At 38.1% G+C, this 20,261-nt stretch overlaps 2 protein-coding genes across 2 annotated transcripts; both read right to left on the bottom strand.

The window, feature by feature from the left end:
• Positions 1-15,597: 15,597 nt before the first annotated feature.
• LOC138874124 (uncharacterized mitochondrial protein AtMg00810-like) lies at positions 15,598-16,140 on the bottom strand. The gene has a single exon (XM_070152627.1). The coding sequence runs from the start codon at positions 16,138-16,140 to the stop codon at positions 15,598-15,600; it is 543 nt and encodes a 180-aa protein (XP_070008728.1).
• An 808-nt stretch (positions 16,141-16,948) lies between these two features.
• On the bottom strand, positions 16,949-19,922 carry LOC138874123 (uncharacterized). Its single transcript, XM_070152626.1, has 8 exons — positions 19,834-19,922; positions 19,330-19,749; positions 18,732-19,016; positions 18,070-18,167; positions 17,768-17,954; positions 17,552-17,668; positions 17,207-17,441; positions 16,949-17,134 (listed from the first exon to the last, which is right to left on the bottom strand). The coding sequence occupies exons 1-8, from the start codon at positions 19,920-19,922 to the stop codon at positions 16,949-16,951; spliced, it is 1,617 nt and encodes a 538-aa protein (XP_070008727.1).
• Between the last annotated feature and the right edge of the window lie 339 nt (positions 19,923-20,261).

Raw genomic sequence — 20,261 nt, 5'->3', positions numbered from 1 at the left:
CGATGCATTGGCTACCCTGGCATCAATGTTGCACCATCCGGACAAAGCTTATATGGATCCACTGCATATTCAGGTCCACAATCAGCACGCTTACTGCAACATGATTGAAGAAGAATTTGATGGTGAACCATGGTTCCACGACATCAAGGAGTATATCAGAATTGGGATATATCCAGCACAAGCCACAGGGGATCAAAAGAGAACCATTAGACGGTTGGCAAATGGATTCTTCTTAAGTGGAGGAGTTTTGTATAAAAGAACACCAGACCTTGGATTATTAAGATGCATAGATGCTAGACAAGCTACGACTGTCATGTCTGAAGTACATTCGGGAGTTTGCGGACCCCACATGAGCGGATATGTGTTGGCAAAGAAAATTCTCCGAGCTGGTTACTATTGGCTTACCATGGAGCGAGATTGTATCAGTTTTGTGCGCAAATGTCATCAATGCCAGATACACGGAGATTTGATTCATTCTCCACCATCCGAGTTGCACACAATGTCGGCACCATGGCCCTTCGTCGCTTGGGGCATGTATATTATTGGACCAATTGAGCCGGCAGCATCCAATGGGCACAGGTTCATTCTGGTAGCCATTGATTATTTCACCAAATGGGTTGAGGCCAAAACATTCAAATCAGTGACCAAGAAAGCTGTGGTCGATTTTGTTCACTCAAATATCATATGTCGATTCGGAATCCCAAAGGTGATCATCACAGATAACGGTGCTAATCTTAACAGTAACTTAATGAAGGAAGTATGTCAACAGTTTAAGATTACACATCGCAACTCTACCCCATATCGGCCCAAGGCGAATGGAGCAGTCGAGGCAGCCAACAAAAACATAAAGAAGATACTTCGGAAAATGGTAGAAGGTTCAAGACAATGGCACGAAAAATTACCATTTACGTTGTTGGGATATCGCACTACTGTTCGCACTTCGGTAGGAGCAACTCCTTATTTGTTGGTATATGGCACTGAGGCGGTAATTCCTGCAGAAGTTGAAATTCCTTCCCTTCGGATCGTCGCCGAAGCTAAGATTGTTGATGATGAATGGGTCAAAACCCGTTTGGAACAATTGAACTTGATTGACGAAAAACGATTGGCAGCAGTATGTCATGGCCAATTGTATCAAAGAAGAATAGCAAGAGCATACAACAAAAGGGTGCGTCCCCGAAAGTTTGAAGTGGGTCAATAGGTGCTGAAACGTATTCTTCCACATCAGGTTGAAGCAAAGGGCAAGTTTGCCCCAAATTGGCAAGGACCGTTCATTGTGACCAGAGTATTGTCCAATGGTGCATTATGTTTAACAAATATTGAAGGAAAATGCATAGACATGGCTATCAATTCTGATGCAGTAAAGAGATATTATGCATGATTTTTCTTTGGTATAATTATTGAATGTTTGTATTTGGCATTATTTCGAAGATTGGAATGACGAAGGCAATTTATTCTGCTAGCTAAACACTGTACCCTTTTGTTTCCCCTTTGAGCCACATTTGTTTCTTTCCTACCCTCTTTTGGAATCAATGAAAAAAAAATATTATTATTATTGGAGTGAACTACGTTTGACCTGATTTCTCAAAGAGGATACGTAGGCGCCTCACGACTCGGTCATAGGGTGCATAATACGCATAATGTGCATAATATAACATAGCGAAATAAAACATCAAAAGACCCCCAAGCAAGAAACTGGGTCAGGAATTGTATTGGCAATAAGAAAAATGATTCCAAGAGTTGTAATTCTAAACCCATATCAAATTGTTTTGGCTGTGATACCCTTTCATTCCAACCACATCCCAAAAGACCTTTCAATCAATCTTAGAAAAATGCCGAGTCGAGCAAATGGAGGTGATTCATAACACTCTGGTCCAAACAGGAAAAAGCGATGAAAATGAGAGAGTCTTATAGGTGAAAACCCTCATGGGCACCATGAGATGACGGAAGATGAGAGAAAGTAAAATGAGAGAGTCTTATTGGTGAAAACTTTCACAGGCACCATAAGGCGAAAAGGAATTAAGAAATGAACAAATAAGGGAGGTTTGTCGGTGAAAACTCTTTAGGACACTGCAAGTCGAACAAGGTCCGTAAGTTGACAAAAAGTAAAAATTGGGTTGTGGAAAGCAAAGTGAAACAATTGAAAAGAGATTGGTTAAATAGACTGGGCTGATTAATCCAAAATGCATACCTTGATCATTGGGGCCAGTGACTCCAATCAGATAAGTTCCTTATTCCTATCTCCAACAGTCATCCAAATTTGGATTTTTCTTTTCATTCTTAATTGTCAAAATCGTCATGTTTCGTCGCTAATAGTCTTACTCATCTAAAGCTTTTGAGGTAAGTTTCGTTCCAACAAATAAAAAGGAATGTCAAGGTATACTACCAAGATTCAAAACTGCACAATACGGCCATGATAGACGGGAGGTAATGGGATGAAAATAAGATATGGGTGTGAGCAAAAGTTGAATCAGAGAAGTGGTTCAGTAATGTCATGAGAGACATATGGTTACGATTGAAAGGGTTTGAAGTGAAAACAACAGCTGGGGATCCTACGGTTAAGGATCAATTATCAAGATAAAACAGTCTTTTCAACCGCTTCAAGGCAGTAAAACAGGACAAAGAGAAATCTCACCCCCAGTAAGAATGCCACAACTAACCACCACGCCCTAAACTAACAAGATTTTCCTTGATTTGAAACAGGGGCAAAAACAATATTTGTTTCAGGAAACACCCGGTGAGGGAAGCAAGCAAGCGTCCACATGGAAAACAAGGAAGAGCAATGAAGTATCGGCAAGCAGGCGTCCACCTGGAGAACAAGGAAGAACAGTTGAAATATCAGCAAGCAGGCGTCCACCTGGAGAACAAGGAAGAGCAATGAAGTATCGGCAAGCAGGCGTCCACCTGGAGAACAAGGAAGAACAGTTGAAATATCAGCAAGCAGGCGTCCACCCGGAGAACACGGAAGAGCAAGGAAGTATCGGCAAGCAAGCGTCTACCTAGAGAACAAGGAAGAACAGTTGAAATATCAGCAAGCAGGCATCCACCTGGAGAACAAGAAAGAGCAATGGAAACATCAGCAGTCAGGCGTCCACCTAGAGAACAAGGAAGAACAGTTGGAAATATCAGCAATCAGGCGTCCACCTAGAGAACAGGGAAGAACAGTTGAAGTATCAGCAATCAGGCGTCCACCTGGAGAACAAGGGAATATAATTCAAATTTCGAGGTCAGGAGCCCCCCTGAGGAACAGAATGACGATTTATTTTTGACATTGTTGGTTGAAGTCAGGAGCCCACCCATATAATGGAGGAATACACTTAGAATCAATAAAGCAGAGGAATCCGATCGGAATCCCCAGCGGGAAACAACAAAAAATCCCAAGCAGAGGAAGGAAGTACAAGACTCGATGAAAAACAATACAAAAAGGAAACAAGCAATTCAAGATCGGTAGTCCGAAGAGAATACGAGACAAATCGGAAGCAAAAGATACCAAAGGAGTCACCAAGACATCAAAGCAACAAGAGACACAAGGTCATGATCTAGATAAGATTTTGTAATTCATATACCATGGTCTAGTCTAGCTTTTTGTTTTTCTTTAAGCAGGGTGTAATAAGGAGGTCAGCAAGCAGTAAAAGCAGCATGCAACAACAGTAACATCACAGTCCCATGGTATTCCCAGCTACCAAAACTTCCCGAACTACATTGACCTGATTCCTTTATAGCCAAGGATATGTAGGAAACCTTTGAAGCAGAGGTTCGGTCAAATCTTTCAAAAAATGCTTCCCACGGAGTATTCAAACAGTTAAAAATCGCTCGTATCCGCTCACTTTATCTTTGCACGAAAACTCTTCGTGTTTCCGGACAAAGAGGGGCAGCTGTGAGCACGTGATTTTTGCCTCATACGAATTACTCCAAAATAACTCCCGAAATTAGGTCTTTTCTTTAATTATGTGTTATTTTTAGGAAATATTGTACGGATTTCCTGTTTGTTTGCATAGGTATATGTGCGTGTGTAATTTTATTAATGCATTTAAAAAATAATATAATGTAATATATGTTGCATGTGCATTTAGGATTTAGTTTTTCAATTTAGGAAATAACAGGTTTGTTTTACAAAAAGAAAAATCACAAAAATATGTAATTGTTGTAATTTTGTCATTTAAATGTGCCCTTATGTGATTTCATTTTTCTTTGATTTGCGTGTTAATTATTGTAAGTATTAATTAATATTTGTAGTTGTATTTAGATTTTACAATTAATTAGGAATTGTATTTAAATCAGAAAATTAAAGAAGAAAAAGGAAAAGAATTCAAAAAAATGAAGAAAGAATCGGATTGGGCCAGTTTTAAGCCCAAAGAGTTGCACCTCCTACCCAGCCCATACTCGTCCCAAATCCAGTCCACCTATATCTAAATTAAACGACGTCGTTTCATTATGCTCAATCTGGTTCGTTGATTTCACTTGATCAACGCTCCAGATCAATTCTTCCACACCCGACCCGTGCCCGTCCAAAACTGATTCGGTCTTGAGGATAAACAAAACGACGTCGTTCCACTTACTCGATTAATCTAGACCATTGATCTCATCAGATCGAATGGTCTGGATCCAACCCTCACGTGCATATATAAAGGGTCCAAACTAACCCCGCCCCCCCCAAACCAAGCCCCCTTCCTCTCATTTCTCATCAAACCTCGTCTCTTTCATAAACGAGGAACCCTAATAGCCGCCACCCCATTCCCTCGCTGTAAACCCGGCGGCACCGGCTCCAATGGCCGTGAAATTCACACCACTAGAGTACCTAACCGCCCTCTTCACGAATCCCTTAACCATTTTGCTCGAATTAGGCCGAAGCTCCTCAAATCTTCAATCGAAGATTCGAGCAAAACCTAACACTACCCCAACTTACCTGAAACTCACACCTGATATCCGCTAGGTTTCCCCCATAACAGAAAATATCTTGGTTCTGTTCGAATATGTCTAGAAATGCTCGAATTTTAGATCGAAAAATCAGGAACCCTAAAAAATCCAAATCGTGGAATTTGTCCAAATTAAATGAGAGATTGGGGTCTAATAGACTTTAATCGAGGTATTCTCAATTGAGAATACTTCGAGTAAAGTCTGTTCAACCTCAAAATGTCGGAATCCTAGTTTGAGCCTGTGTCCGTATAAGTTCTGAAGGTTTGAGGTATTTTTCTTTTTTCTTTTTCTGTATTTATGATTTTTGTTTATCTGTGTATTTGTGTATTTTAGTTTTGATTAATTTTCCACACTTTTTCATTTCATCTTTTCATTCCCACTGACCCTTTTATTTGGTCGATTTCTCTTCCGTAATTAAGTTGTACATGTTATAAACTACGTAGTCGATTTGATTAATGTCGTCGAATAGTTAGCTTCATAAACCCCCTGTGTTGTACAAACCATGAATTACCCTGTTAGTATGATTAATTCTGTTTGTGTTATGTATATGTAATTGATTAATTAGATGTCAATGTTCAGTTTGTTCATATAAGTTTGAATCATTTTTGGCATTCTGTTTGGTTTTAATTTCGATGGTTGATGGTCTGATTAGTTAAAGTTCTGTTTGATTGTACACAATGTTCTGAATCCTGGGAATCTTAGTATTTAAGGTATTCTTTGCCTTAAAACCTTTGAATTGGTTATAACTGTTGTAGTTAATTGAATTCAGATAGTGGTTGGATTTGAGTAGATTGGAGAGGTTCAATGCAGGTTGAAAGGGAGTGGGTAGGGCAGTAATTTCATAACTTTCAGGGCAGTAATAGTAAGGGAATTTCAGGGGTGTTTGGGGAATAAAACAGTTAGTATGATACTTTATTGCTAGTGCTTTATCAATGTGGTATTAATAAATCCTAATGGGGAACCAAAGGAAGTGGAGGGGCTGAAATTAAGGGAAAGTTTTCCTTAGTGGCTGATTAATTAGAAAAGCAGTTTTAGTGTTATTTGAGTGGAAAAAACTGATTTGAAAAGAAAAGAGGGGTCCGGGCAGTAGGCTAGAAAGGGGGGAAACAAGTTGTATAAAAGGGTGTGTTGGGACTGATTTAAAAAAAAAAAACAGACACAGAAAGAGAGACACACACGGACAGAAAGAAAAATAGAGAAGAAAGAGAGAAAAGTCAGAAGAAAAAAAAAGAACCTTACATTATAAGTTAGAGTGTTAAGGTTGATTTTTGAGATTGAGAGTTTCAGGTTACATCTTCCTGAGTTTTAAAAATCAGAAATATTGTTTCCTCGTATCTGTCCGGGTTCGTTTGGTGATTTTGTTTGGATTGAATTTGGAGTTTCTTGAGGTTACTGCTTTGTTTGGTTTTTCACGGATTTTTTGGGGCTGTTCAATCTGCTGAACTGCTGTGTGCGTGCTGCTGTAAATTTTGCTGACCTTCATATTTCTCTGCTGCTGGTTTTTGGCTGCTGCTACTGCTGAATTTTACCTCTTTTACCCTCATTTCCAGGTATATATATTTAGACTCATGTTATTGCAAAGTTTCAATGTTGCAAAGAAATGAAATCTGGAATTCTAGATATGTCCGCTATCCATTTAAATTCACTAGTTGAGTTTCAATTTTTTTAGTTAACTAATATAGCTTATGCTCGACTTGGGAGCTATTAGTCCATCAGACCTCTTTTTGAAGTTAGTATAAGCTTTGCAATAATTCTATTTATTTCTGAATCTCATTAAGTATAGTTATATTCGAACTGTCGAGACAGGGGACTTGGTAGAAAGTTGACTATTCTTTAAACTTTGTATTTAGACCATGTTAACTAAGCGCTTGGTAACATGAAAATATCGAGGAACCACGCTAGTAAACTTCGTCAAGCTTGATATTGTTTAATTCTAGTTGACATAAGTATTCTCGTTTATACAAAATAGGGCCTAATAATGGGGATAACTATAAGTGAGAGGTGAATCGATATAATTCGTTACGATAAAGATATTGGAATATTCCGGATGGTTCAGATGTGTATTTGCGGTATATGTAATGTCATTTTATTAAATCAATTTGTAGATTAGTTCTCTTTCTTAACAACCAATGGCCCATTTATTTTAGGAATGCGATTAACTCATTTCTTATAAAAATAGTATATAAAAAATAATGTCGATAATTTTACAAAGTACAGATTTAGTATTTGTAAATAGCTTGCATAAGCCAAGATAAAAATTGGTTTGATTTCATCTATCCCAAATTCAATCATCATAAGCAAATTAACCAAATAATTAGAACTTTGGACTAAAAACAAGTTGTGTAGAAGAATGGATTTATGAATACTGATTGCAGCATTTTAGTCAAAGATATACAAAGTAGAGTTCGCTCCGAGTAGAATAATGAAAATTCTTCGAAAACTACTGGTTTGCTTATCAATTTTTTTTTTTAGTTTTACATGCAATTCGCTTGATAAATTTGTAAACACATACACTTAGTCCTAAGCCTATGAAAATAATAAATAACTTGTGCATATAATTATCAAGTACTAAAATACATAAACAAATTACGGATAATGTATTCACGGTAAAATGGTAATTTTAGCTGCACGTTATTTATTTATTTTTCATCTCATTAACTCTTCCAATTTGGATAGTTTTGAGGTATATAACTCACACGTTTAAAATATAACCTGTGGTCAACACCTAATAAATCTTGATTTTTCAAGAAATCTCGAGGCATCCCATTCGGTGATTTCCCATGGTTTTCATATTTAAAATAGATGGACATAATAAACATTTGTAGAAAATTTATATTTCCATTAAGAATATTTTGTGTAATTGGGGACACGTTCGCGTGACCTGATTACATTTCTAAAGACAATTCGGAGTATGTGTTTGCGCAACTTCGAGCCAACTTTCTTAATAAAAGGGGGTTTTCTGAGGTTATTAAATTAATTTATTTCATATAATCCGAGATGTGCAGTTCATCATTGAATCATACAAGAATGACGAATGTTCGTAATTTTATTTTAAGCACGCGTAATTTTGGCCATAAATTCATTTTTTTATATAATAAAAATATAAAAAATACTATCAATCTTATCGTGTACACGTATGCGTGACACGATTCTTTACATCTATATAAAAAAAATACGAATATACGTACGCGTGGTTCATTTCAAGGTAGGTCTATAATTGTAAGCAATCTAACCAAAAGCGGTAACAGAATCGTGCAACAAGAAAAAATGTATTTAGTAAATCAAGATAATTAGGCCAAGTATAAAATGGTTAAGCGACCGTGCTAGAACCACGGAATTCGGGAATGCCTAACACCTTCTCCCGAATTAACAGAATTCCTTATTCGGATTTCTGGTTCGCAAAATGACAAACAGAGTCATATTTTCCTCGATTCGGGATTAAAACCGGTGACTTGGGACGCCATAAAATTCCCAGGTGGCGACTCTGAAATTAATAAAGAATCCCGTTTCGATTGTCCTTTAATCGGAAAAACTCTCTTTACACTACGCCCTCCTCCGGAATGTTGTGCAAAGAAGAGGTGTGACAACCACTATAACTGCCCGATCCTCGAGGCCTCTTGGCCTCCCTCTCATCTCGCTCCTGATGGCGAACAGTCTCAATCTCCCGGGCGATATCAACAACCTCCTCGAAGGTAACACCCATCACTCTCTCTCTGGTCATAAGAATACGGAGCTGATAAGTAAGACCATCAACAAACCTCCTGATTCTCTCTCGATCTGTCAGAACCATCCAGATGGCATGGTGAGCCAACTCAGAAAACCTCGACTCATATTGTGACACAGTCATATCCCCCTGTCGCAACCACTCAAACTGTCTACACAGCTCCTCTCTGCGGGACTGCGGTACATACTTCTCTAGGAAGATAATGGAGAACTGCTGCCAAGTAAGTAGCGCTGCACTAATAGGCCTACGCCTCTCATACGCCTCCCACCAAGTGAAGGCAGCCTCCAAGAACTGAAAGTTGGTAAATGCCACACCACTAGACTCAAGAATCCCTGCTGTACGAAGCATCCACTGGCACTTATCCAAGAAACCCTGGGCATCCTCGCCCTCTGCTCCGCTAAAAGTCGGAGGCTGGAGTCTACCAAACTTCTCAAGTCAACGCTGCTCATCATCCGGCATAACTGGTACTACAAACTCCTGAGCTGGTGCAACCGGTTGGGCTGGAGGTGCCCCCGGCGTCTACCTGCTCAGGTGTGCGAGCAGCGGGAGTCTGATTGCCTCCCCCAGCCTGTGAAGTAGTTGCTACTGTAGTGGCTGAAACTGCCTGAGCCAGGCCAGTGCAAATTGATAAGATCTGTGCCAAGGCCTCCTGAAGACCCAGAATCACGATGGGCACAGCTGGTGTCTGAACTGGTGCTGCTGGAGCATCCATAGTTGGAGCCTGATCCTGAGCTAGGGTGGCTGGTGGGTCTATAGGTGCTGCCCTTGCTGCTTTGCCTATGCCACGACCACGACTGCGTCCACGGCCTCTGGTGGCACTGGTGGTCGTCCACCCCGTCTGATAATTCGTGTCCTCACCATCTGTGAGAGAATAGAATAACGGAAGTTCAGTTCTCGGATCAACAAGTTCGCACGATAGGAATTTCAAGAATATGAAGTTTTTCCTAAAGGTTCTGCAGCCTCTCGAGGATAAATACAGACGTCTCTGTACCGATCCGCGAGACTCTACTAAACTGGCTCATGACTCGCGAGACCTATGTAACCTAGGCTCTGATACCAACTTGTCACGACCCCAAATACCGATCGTGATGGCGCCTATCACATTACTAGGCAAGCCGGACCAACTATCAAACCACAACCCATTTCATTCTTAATAAATCATTTGCTAACACAGTTAAATTACTAGTTATCATAATAAGTGTGTAAATCAGCAAGTTAGATATGCGGAAGTCAACAAGACATAAAAACTACACAGCCCACATTGATATGGTGTCACAAGTCTAGAGCCTCTAATACAAGTCTGAACAACCTACTACATAGATAGTCTAAGAATGCGGAAAAGTAATAAGATATAAGGGAGAAATCAGGGCTGCGGATGCCATGCAGCTACCTCGAAATCCCCGGCAAATGCTAAATGACCAAAAAGCTCTCACTCGGCCTCTGGGGCACCTAGATATGCACGCAAGGTGTAGGGAGTAATGTGAGTACTCCGACCCAGTGAATAATAAAGATAAATAATGACTGAAGGTAAGAACACACGTATACACAAGGTATTCTATAATAAAGCAATTAAATAGGTAATTTGTAAGTAGTAAACCAATGAAAAACAAAATAAAGTACTTCTACAACAATTAAACAGGTAATTGACAAACAATTATGCTAAAGTAAACACATAGAAGTTCGCCCATCGGGCACAGTATCAACAATTTCCGCCCCTCGGGCTCAATCTCACATCACAATGGGTATCCGCGCTCACTGGGTGTGTGCCGACTCCGGGAGAGGCCCCTTACGACCCAAGCGCAATATCAAGACATCTCATGACATCAAATCTAGGCCCTCAGCCTCATATCAATCAAGCCACCTCGTGTCATATTTATGTATCTCAGTCCCTTAGCCTCATATCAGTATCAATGTATCCTCACAACTCGGCCCTCGGCCTTACTCAGTCCAAAAATCATCACAAGTCTCTCGGGCAATAGTAAAACAGTATTTCTCAGCCCAAAACATCATTTAAAAATATCATTTAAGTCTCAAAACTGAGTAAAAATGACTGAGTAATAAAACAGTGGAAAATAACATGACTAAGTTCAAGTAATAAGTTAAAACAATAAGAAAATAGTAATAAAAATCCCCGAAGGGTTCAAATAGTTGGCACGAAGCCCAAATATGTCAATCAACCCAAATCATGATGATGACATATAAGTTTCAGTCAAATACGCGGTAAAATCATCAATCGGGACAGACCAAGTCACAATCCCCAATAGTGCACGACCCCACGCTCGTCATCAAGCGTGTGTCTCACCTTAATATAGCATTACGATGTGCAATCCGAGGTTTCAAACCCTCAGAGCATCATTTATAATCATTACTCACCTCGAACCGGCTAAATCTCTAACTCGCGACGCCTTTGCCCCTAGAATTGGCCTCCACGCGCGTCGAATCTATCCAAAATCAGAACGAATACGTCACAATATGCTAAGGAAACAAAGCCCAAGCGAAAACAATCAAATTACCACAAAATTCCAGGAATTGGTCAAACCCGACCCCCGGGACCACATCTTGAAATTTGACAAAATTCAAAAAACTAGAATTCTTATACTCTCACGAGTCTAACTATACGAAAATTATCCAATTTCGATACCATTTGGTCCTTCAAATCATCATTTTACATTTTTGAAAGATTTCACAATTTTCTTCCCAAATTCTATCTCAAATCACGAATTAAATGATGAATTCAATGATAGATTCATGTACTCTAGCCAAATATGAGTTAGAATCACTTACCCCGATGAATTTCTTGAAAAACCTTCAAAAAATCGCCAAAATCCGAGCTCTCTAGGTCAAAATATCAAATAAAAATCCAAAACCTCGTATTTATAGAGTACCCCACAGATTTTCACCTCCGCGGACCGCACAAATTCGACCGCGGTCCGCACAAAAACGACCGCGGCCGCACAACTTTCCTCTACAGTGACAGACTTTAGTATTTTGGCCATAACCTTCGCTACAAATGTCCAAATTCCTAAAACATCCCGAAACCTACCCGGAACTCCCGAAACTTCAAACCAATTGTACCAACACATCCCATGACATCGTTCAAACTTGTTCAAAACTTCGGAACGCTCACAACAACATCAATCACCAGTTTAACATAGGATTCAAGCCTAAGAACTTCAAAAACTCTTAATTATGCTTTCGATCAAAACGTCTATCAAATCTCGCCCGAATGACCTAAGATTTTGCATACACATCCCAAATGACACAACGGAGCTACTGTAACTCTCGGAATTCCAGTCCGACCCATATATCAAAATTTTGCCTATCAATCGGAACCGCCAAAATATCAACTTCGCCAATTTAAGCCTAAATCTTCTCTACAACTCCAAAACCCATTCCGATCACGCTCCTAAGTTACAAATCACCTCACGAAGCTAACTGAACCATCGAAACTCACTTCCGAGCCTTCTAACACATAAGTCAACATCCGGTTGACTTTTCCAACTTAAGTCTTCTTAAAATAGACTAAGTGTCTCAAACTTCACCAAACTCATTTCAGACTTGATTCGACCAACCCAACACCACAAAAATACGGATAACAAAGCATAAAGAAGCTGAAATGAGGGAACCAGAGCAGTAACTCATGAGACGACTGGCAGGGTCGTCACACTCCAAGGCTAGAAGATTGTTGCCAACGGTTAGAAAAAGGCCCCACTATATAAAAAAAAAAATAAAAAAAATTAAGTAGCCGTTATACCGGTCTGGACCGGTTAACCGGTTCTACAATAAAAATCGTTGACCGGGTTTGACCGGATCGGTTAACCGGTAACCCTAACATAAACGGACCAACCCCTTACCCCATTAACCCAGCCCCACCCGACCCCTTTGTACCGGTCCGGTCCAGTTCCGATTTTAACTGGTCCGATTACGGTTAAACCCGCCCCGTTAGACACCCTTACTTTAAGCCTGTTATTTAATTTTTTTTATTTTAAAAAAACTCCTCCCAAATTAGGCCTATTATTTAAAATATCCTCACAATTTACAGTGTATTTAAAAATTATCCAATTCACCCAAACTTCATGACTAAATATTTTGAATTTGAAAATTCAGGACTTAGTGTCCTGAATTTTTGAGCTGCTAATTTGAAATTCAGGATTAAGTGTCATAAATTTTTGAACTATTAATTTAAAATTTAGGACACAAAATTCAAACTTCTAGACATAATTTTGTGAACTTTAGGACACGATGTCTTAAAGTTTGAACTCTAGGACGTCGTGTCCTGATGTATTAGCGAAATTGGCTAATTTTTAAATATACTCTAAATTATAGATATATTTTAAACATAAAGTGGCTGCATGGTGTCATTTCCACTCTTAAATGTGATTATCTTCATGTTATCTTTCATATTACATGTAATTAATTTAAACCTATCTAAATTATCTTGATAGCCAAATCTCGCTAATTAGCAGATTTTGACATTTTGTAGATTAGACGAGTGTCCTCTTATGTGGGTTTCACTCTCATTTCATTGTGAGAAACAGTCTGTACTGCTCACCTAAAGTCTCGTGACTCTCGGGGGAAAGAATCTTATCTGCTTTCCACTTTCATTTCGCGGAAAATTTTATTACGTGTATCATATAACTGACACTAATTCTGTAAGGTATTTTTTTGCTTCATAATTTTATGAACTCAAATTTTTGTGGACTTAAAAGTGTAAAATTGGGGTCCACAAATTTATGAGATAAAATAAAGCCTCACACAATTACTGTCAATTGTGCTGTGCGAGACACATATTAAAACTTCTCACATTTCGCTGTTTGTTTGTGTATTTGGCCACTGCCTTCCACTGTTCACTGCTAGGACTACACACAGGATCAGGAGTTTTTCGTGCTACTCTTCCTCTTGCTGACACGTGGCTAGAAAAAACAGGGGTTAGTTAGTTACTCTAATTTGTCATATTAATAAGTAATTTTATGGTTGGCCGAGTAATTTAAAAAATACTTTTGAGCAGTAATTTGTCAAGTTTTTAAAAAGAAAATTAAGTGTATTTTTCTTAAAAGTATCTTTCAAAAAAGTACCAGACAAGGCTATAAGAACTTGTTTAGTATAAGGGATAAGAGATACTCCCTCCATCTCGTATTATTAGTCGTGGTTACTAACGATAATTATCTCAAATTATTTATCACTTTAGAAATTCAAGACAAAATTAATTATCTTTTTCTCTTTTTACCCTTAGTAATAATTATTCTTGAAAATTACAAACACCTCGATTATGGATAACTTTCTTCAAATTTCAATAGAGAAAGATCAAATATTAAGACATTAATAAGGATAAAGTAATCAAAATTTCATCCTAATTAAGTTTTCTTAAGGGGCGTATACAAGAGAATCATGAAAGATAATATGAGACGGATGGAGTAATTAATTCTGGGATTAAATTTGAGATTAATTTATCCTATATTTAGTTGAGATAAAATCGTGGTATAACTAATTTCGGGATTAATTATTCCGGAATTATAGAGTTTTTTTTATTCTTATGGGAATATTGGATAACTAAATCCAAAATAACTAATCCCGAAATAATTAATTATAACATAACTTGTTCCCAACCAAACGATCCCTAACACTGCACATAGGATCAGGAGTTTTTCGTGATACTCTTCCTCTTGCTGACACGTGGATAGGAAAAACAGCGGTTAGTTATTCTAATTTTGTCATATTAAATAAGTTGCATTACTTTGGTCTTCTTCTTTTTCCTATTTGTATTTTAGTGCTAGCAGCAAGTTAGCATTTAGAAAGCTGAAATGTTGAGTTTTTGTCTCTTAGCCCGAGTCTCATGAGTCCAACATTTTTTTTGGTTTCCTATCCGGTGTTCGGTATTTGTATTGGAACCCGATTATATTCGGATTCGTGTCGCATAGGGCCCCATTCGGGGGGAAGCGCTCGCTACCAAGGATTTTTTCATACCAAGAGCTCAAACTCAAAACTTCTGATTAAGAGAGGAATAGTCCAATTCACTGCACCACATCCTTTGGTGGTTCATGAGTCCAAGTTGATTATGTGATCTGAAACGGTTTATTCATGAACTATTGTAGTATTTAAGCCTTTTTGGCTCTCTCTTCTCCTTTCCCATAGAAAGATGCTCTTAAATTTATAAATTTTTGTTAAAAATATTTAATTATATTTTAATCATTTTACGAAAAGAACAATTTATGAGTTTTTTTACCAAACACATCAAGTATTTATTATTAATTTCAATATATCTATCCACACTTGTAGTTACTTGTATATAAATAAGTTTCACCACTTAGAAGTGTATTTTACATTTATCAATTATTTATAATCTGTTTGTTGAGAGAGCTCTAGCTATGGCGGTATACAGAGAAAAAAGAGAGAAAATAAAGGTGGAGAAGAAGAACTTTACTCCATTTCTCAATATTAGAAATGTACAATTTATGTATTTACAGAGTACTACTGCTATTTATAAAATTTCACTATTAACTACTTGTATTAATTCACTAGTTAGTCATAACTAACCACTAATTAACTCTACACTTTAAATATGTGGGACCCACATTCCTCAACACTCCCCCTCAAGCTGAGGGATGAAATATATTCTTCATTCCCAACTTGCTCAGTAAGTACTCATGATGTGGTTTGCACAATACCTTAGTTAGTAAATCTGCAATTTGTTCTGTTGTCCCAACATGTTGTGTTTGGATCAGTTCTTGCATCGGTTTCTCCCTTACAAAATGATGGTCAATGTCTATATGTTTAGTTCTCACGTGAAAGATAGCATGTGCAATAATTTGAATGGTTGCTTTGCTATCACAGTGCAACAACACATGTAATTTGATATCTATGCCTAGTTCTCCGAATAGCCCAACTAGCCATACAATCTTAGCAACTTTGGTTGCCATGCTTCGAAATTCTGCTTTAGCTAAGCTTCTAGACATTGTCCCTTATTTTTTTGATTTCCATGAAATGAGTGCACCACCAAACTTAACCACATATCCAGAAACTAATCTTTTAGACTCCACACATGTTCCCCAATCAAAATCACAATATGCTACAAGTTGATTGCAGCTATCTGTAGGCACAAAAAGCCCAAGTCCTGGTGTAGACTTAATGTACCTTACCACTCTCTTTGCAACTTCCATATGAGAGACTTTGGGTGCATGCGTATATTGACAGAGCAGCTGCACTACAAAGGCTATGCCTGGCCTTATTATGGTTAGGTACAATAATTTACCTATCAATATTTGATAGATGCCTTTATCTTCAAGTAGTATATCTTCAGATGCATTTTTGCTTGCTTCTTGATCAAACTCAATAGAAGTGAGTTTATGATTGAATTCAAGGAGTGTACAAACTGGTTTTTCACCCGCTAGACCAAGTTCAGAAACCAGTTCCAAGGCATACTTCCTCTGACACATCAAAATACCCTTTTGTGATCTTGAGAATTCAATTCCTAGAAAATATTTCAAATCTTCCAAATCCTTCATCTTGAATCTTTCCTATAATTCTTTTCTAACTTGTCTGATAGAGTGTAGACTGTTAACTATAATCAACAAGTCAGCCACGTATACTAGTACTATCACCAGTTCTGTTCATGTCCTTTTAGTAACAACAACAACAACAACCCGGGATAATCCCACTTAGTGGGTCTGGGAAGGGTAGTGTGTATGCAGACCTTACCCCTAACCTGGGGTAGAGAGGCTATTTCCAAATAGACCCCCGACATCCTTCCCTCCAAGAACTTCCCACCTTTCTCTTGGGGAGACTCGAACTCACAACCTCTTGGTTAGAAGTGGATGTTGCTTACCATCAGAGCAACCCCTCTTGTCTTCATGTCCTTTTAGTAAAAAGAGAGTAATCATAATGGCTTTGTACAAACTTCATATCTAGGAGTGCTTCAGTCAGTTTGAGATTCCATTGTCTGGGTGCTTGCTTCAGCCCATACAATGACTTGTGTAATTTGCACATTTTCTTACACTCCCTTTAGCTTGAAAAACTATCAGGAATGTTCATGTAAACTTTCTCCACGAAGTCACCCTGCAAGAATGCATTATGCACATCAATTTGGAATACATATCAACTGGAAGCAGCAACTAAGGCAACTACAGCTCTCACAGTAACCATTTTGGCTAGTGGTGAGAATATTTCTATGTAGTCTATGCCTTCCTGTTGGCTGTAGCCTTTGGCTACTAATCTAGCCTTGTATCTCTCCACCTCACCATTGAATTTATACTTGACTTTGAAAACTTATTTATACCCAATAAGAACTTTGTCTGGTGGTAGGTCTACTATAGACTAAGTGTTATTTTCTTCCAAAGCTGAGATCTCAGCTTGCATAGCTTCCACCCACTTAGGATCAACACTAGCTTCACTGAAGGAATTAGGTTCAGCAATGGCAGAATAAGCTGCTAAAGAGGCTTGATAATCAAAAGAAAGTTGATTATAAGCTACATATTGTGAGATTGGATATGAGCAAGTTGCCTTCTAAGGTTGAACCACATAATTAGTGAGCCACACAAGAGGTTTAGAAGGTCTTGAGGATCTTCTGATTACTGTAGGAGGAGTTGAATAATCAATGAGAATCTCTGCAGGCACAGATGCTGAGGGATCATCACTAACATGTGTAAGAGGATATGATTGAATGATATGAGTGATGTAGTTAGAAGACAATTGTTGAGCATCCTTATAGGTGGGAGAGAAGTCTGTGAACTCAAGAACAGGGAACAAATAAGGAACACCAAACTTCATATTCTTAAAAGGAAAGATATCTTCTTTGAACACAACATCTCTGCTCATAAAGAGACTTTTGGAGTGAAGATCATATAACACATAACCTTTTTGAGAGTAGGAATACCCCATGAAAACTGATGGGACTACTCTAGGACTAAACTTGTCTACCTTCTGTACTTTAGTGGAATAACATAAGCTCCCAAATACTCTAAGATGTTGGTAGAAGGAACTTTCTGATACAATGCCTCAAAATGTGTCTTTCCTTGAAGAAGAGCAGTAGGTAGCCTGTTCATTAGGTATACTGCAGTATACACATATTCTCCCCATAAATGCAAAGGTATATAGGCCTAGAATCTCAGTGCTCTAGCCATATCTAGAATTGACCTGTGCCTTCTCTCAATAGCTCCATTCTGTTGAGGAGTGTACACAGAGGAACTTTGATGAAGAATTCCAATATTTTGCAATAAGGTGGTCACTTGGTCATTCATAAATTCAGTGCCAGTATCTGTTATAAGACATTTAATAGAGGTCCTGAACTGATTTGTGACCATTGCCAGGAAATTTTTCAATGCTACAATAGTATTAGCTTTAGCGGTTAGAAAAAAGATCCAAATGTACTTTTGAGTGATCATTAACTAAAGTCAAGAAATATCTTTTGTTGTCATGGGTAGGGATCCTATAAGGACCCCAAACATCTGCATGCACAAGATCAAAGACAGAAGTAGAACATGAAGAGCTATGATGAAAAGGAAGTCTGGGTTGTTTTACAATGGGACATACAGTACTGTGATCACCAGTAAGATGCACATCACTTAAGCTATGTATTTTATGTACTATCTTTGGAGGATCATGCCCTAATCTCTTATGCCACAGATCAAACTTATTAAAAGATTGTGTACTGCTTTCACTAGCCTTACTGACACACTTATTTGTACTACTAATAGTGGTATTTACAGTTGGTAGTAAATATTACTTAGAAAATTGCCTGTATTCAGCCTTGAGTATGTAGAGGCTAAGTTCTTCTTTACCAATCCTCAGGACCTTACCACTGAAGAGTTCCTAAAAGACATAGAAATCAGGGAAGAATGCTACAATACACTTTAGTTCTTTTGTGATTTTAGAGACTGAGAGTAGATTATACTTAAATTCTGGTATGCAATATGTTCTGAACCTTTTTATCTCTGAAAAAAGAATAGATCCCAGTATGTGTAATAATAACCTTCTCACCAGTAGGAAGGTATACTTTATTTTTATCTGTTTATGATAATTCTTTATAGGAACCCAATAGATTTAAACTATGCACCATGTAGTTTGAAGCTCCTGTATTTATTATCCACTTATGGTTTACCAAAAAGGACAAAGATATGTAGTTGCTGAATTAGCTACAAGTTCAACATCCTTGCCTTTGTTCAACATCTGCAATATCTGCTGGTATTGTTCTGGAGTAAAGAATTGAGTTGGAAAACTGAGAGTAGAGCTTCCCAAGGCATTATTTTGAGCTTCTGAAGGTTGACTCCCATAATTTCTTCCATTGTTGAACTGAGCAGTGAAGTTTCCTCCTCCCTTCTTGGCTTTGAAGTCAGTTGGATATCCATGCAGTTTGAAGCAATTCTCCCCGATATGTCCTTTGCACCTGCAATACTCACAATAAACTGGTGACTTGTTGAATGAGTTTTTTGCTTTGTAACCTCAAGTGTATTCAGTGTTTGTAGGGCCTCCATTGTTGTTGTAGTGTCTATTACTCATCATAGCTGCAACTTCATTGACATCATTAGAACCATGCACACTCTTTCCATTGATCCTTTGGCTTTCAACATTAATGCTCATAGCATAATCTTGATTCAAATTACGTAGAGGCATAGTCATCAACACTTGTTTCTTAGCATTCTCATATGAGTCATTAAGCCTATTGAGAAACTGATAGAGTTTTTTGAAGTTGATAATACTCAACATGTTTCTTAGATTCAGGACAACCACAAGATGATAAGTTGAGATTCATGATAACATAAACTGAGAAACTAATAGAGTTTTTATACTCATCCCACAGTTCTCCTAGTTGAGAAAAGTAAACAAATACAGAGGATACTCCTTGTGTTAATGTAGCTATTTCTTTATGCAGATAGGCTACCCTAGAAGCATTAACTTTGTCAAATATCTCCCTAAGATCTTCCCAAACAGTATAGGCATCTGATGCATAGATTACAACACTAAGCAAATTAGGAGATGCATTATTCATAATCCATGCAAGCACTATCGCATTACATCTATCCCAAAGTTCATGAATACTAGCATCATAGTTGCTCTTTTTGCAGGTGCCTAGAACAAATCCTAACTTGTTTTTGCCATGCAATACGATTTTCAATGACCTACTTCAAATCGAGTAATTTTCAGATCCTTGCAATTGAATAGAAATAAGAACCGAACTTTGTGTATCAGATGGGTAAATGTACAAGGGATGATGATGATCCACTTGATGTACTAATTGAGCTGCATTCATCGTTGCAAGCTGAAGATCAGTGACATCTTCATGAACCGACATTGTTATGAATTGAGGAACTTCGAGAATTTTTGAATCGAAGAACAAAGATGAATCTATAAGCACATGCACAGATCGATTTCTTCAAATATCGATTCAATCTAGCAAACCACACACAAATTTCAAACCCTAGCCTTGAGTAGATGAAACTAGGACGAAGATCGAACCAGCCAGTAAAGCAAGAGATTGAGATTGAGATTGAAGAGTGCCGTCATAGCTGAGCTAACATCACTCAATTAACCGAATTCTAATACCATGTTAAGAGAGTTCTAGCTATGGCGGTATACAGAGAAATAAGAGAGAAGATAGAGGTGGAGAAGAAGAACTTTACTCCATTTCTCA

The sequence above is a fragment of the Nicotiana sylvestris genome, chromosome 7 (assembly GCF_000393655.2).
Source record: "Nicotiana sylvestris chromosome 7, ASM39365v2, whole genome shotgun sequence".
Taxonomy (NCBI): domain Eukaryota; kingdom Viridiplantae; phylum Streptophyta; class Magnoliopsida; order Solanales; family Solanaceae; genus Nicotiana; species Nicotiana sylvestris.
This window is presented reverse-complemented; position numbering and strand designations above follow the sequence as displayed.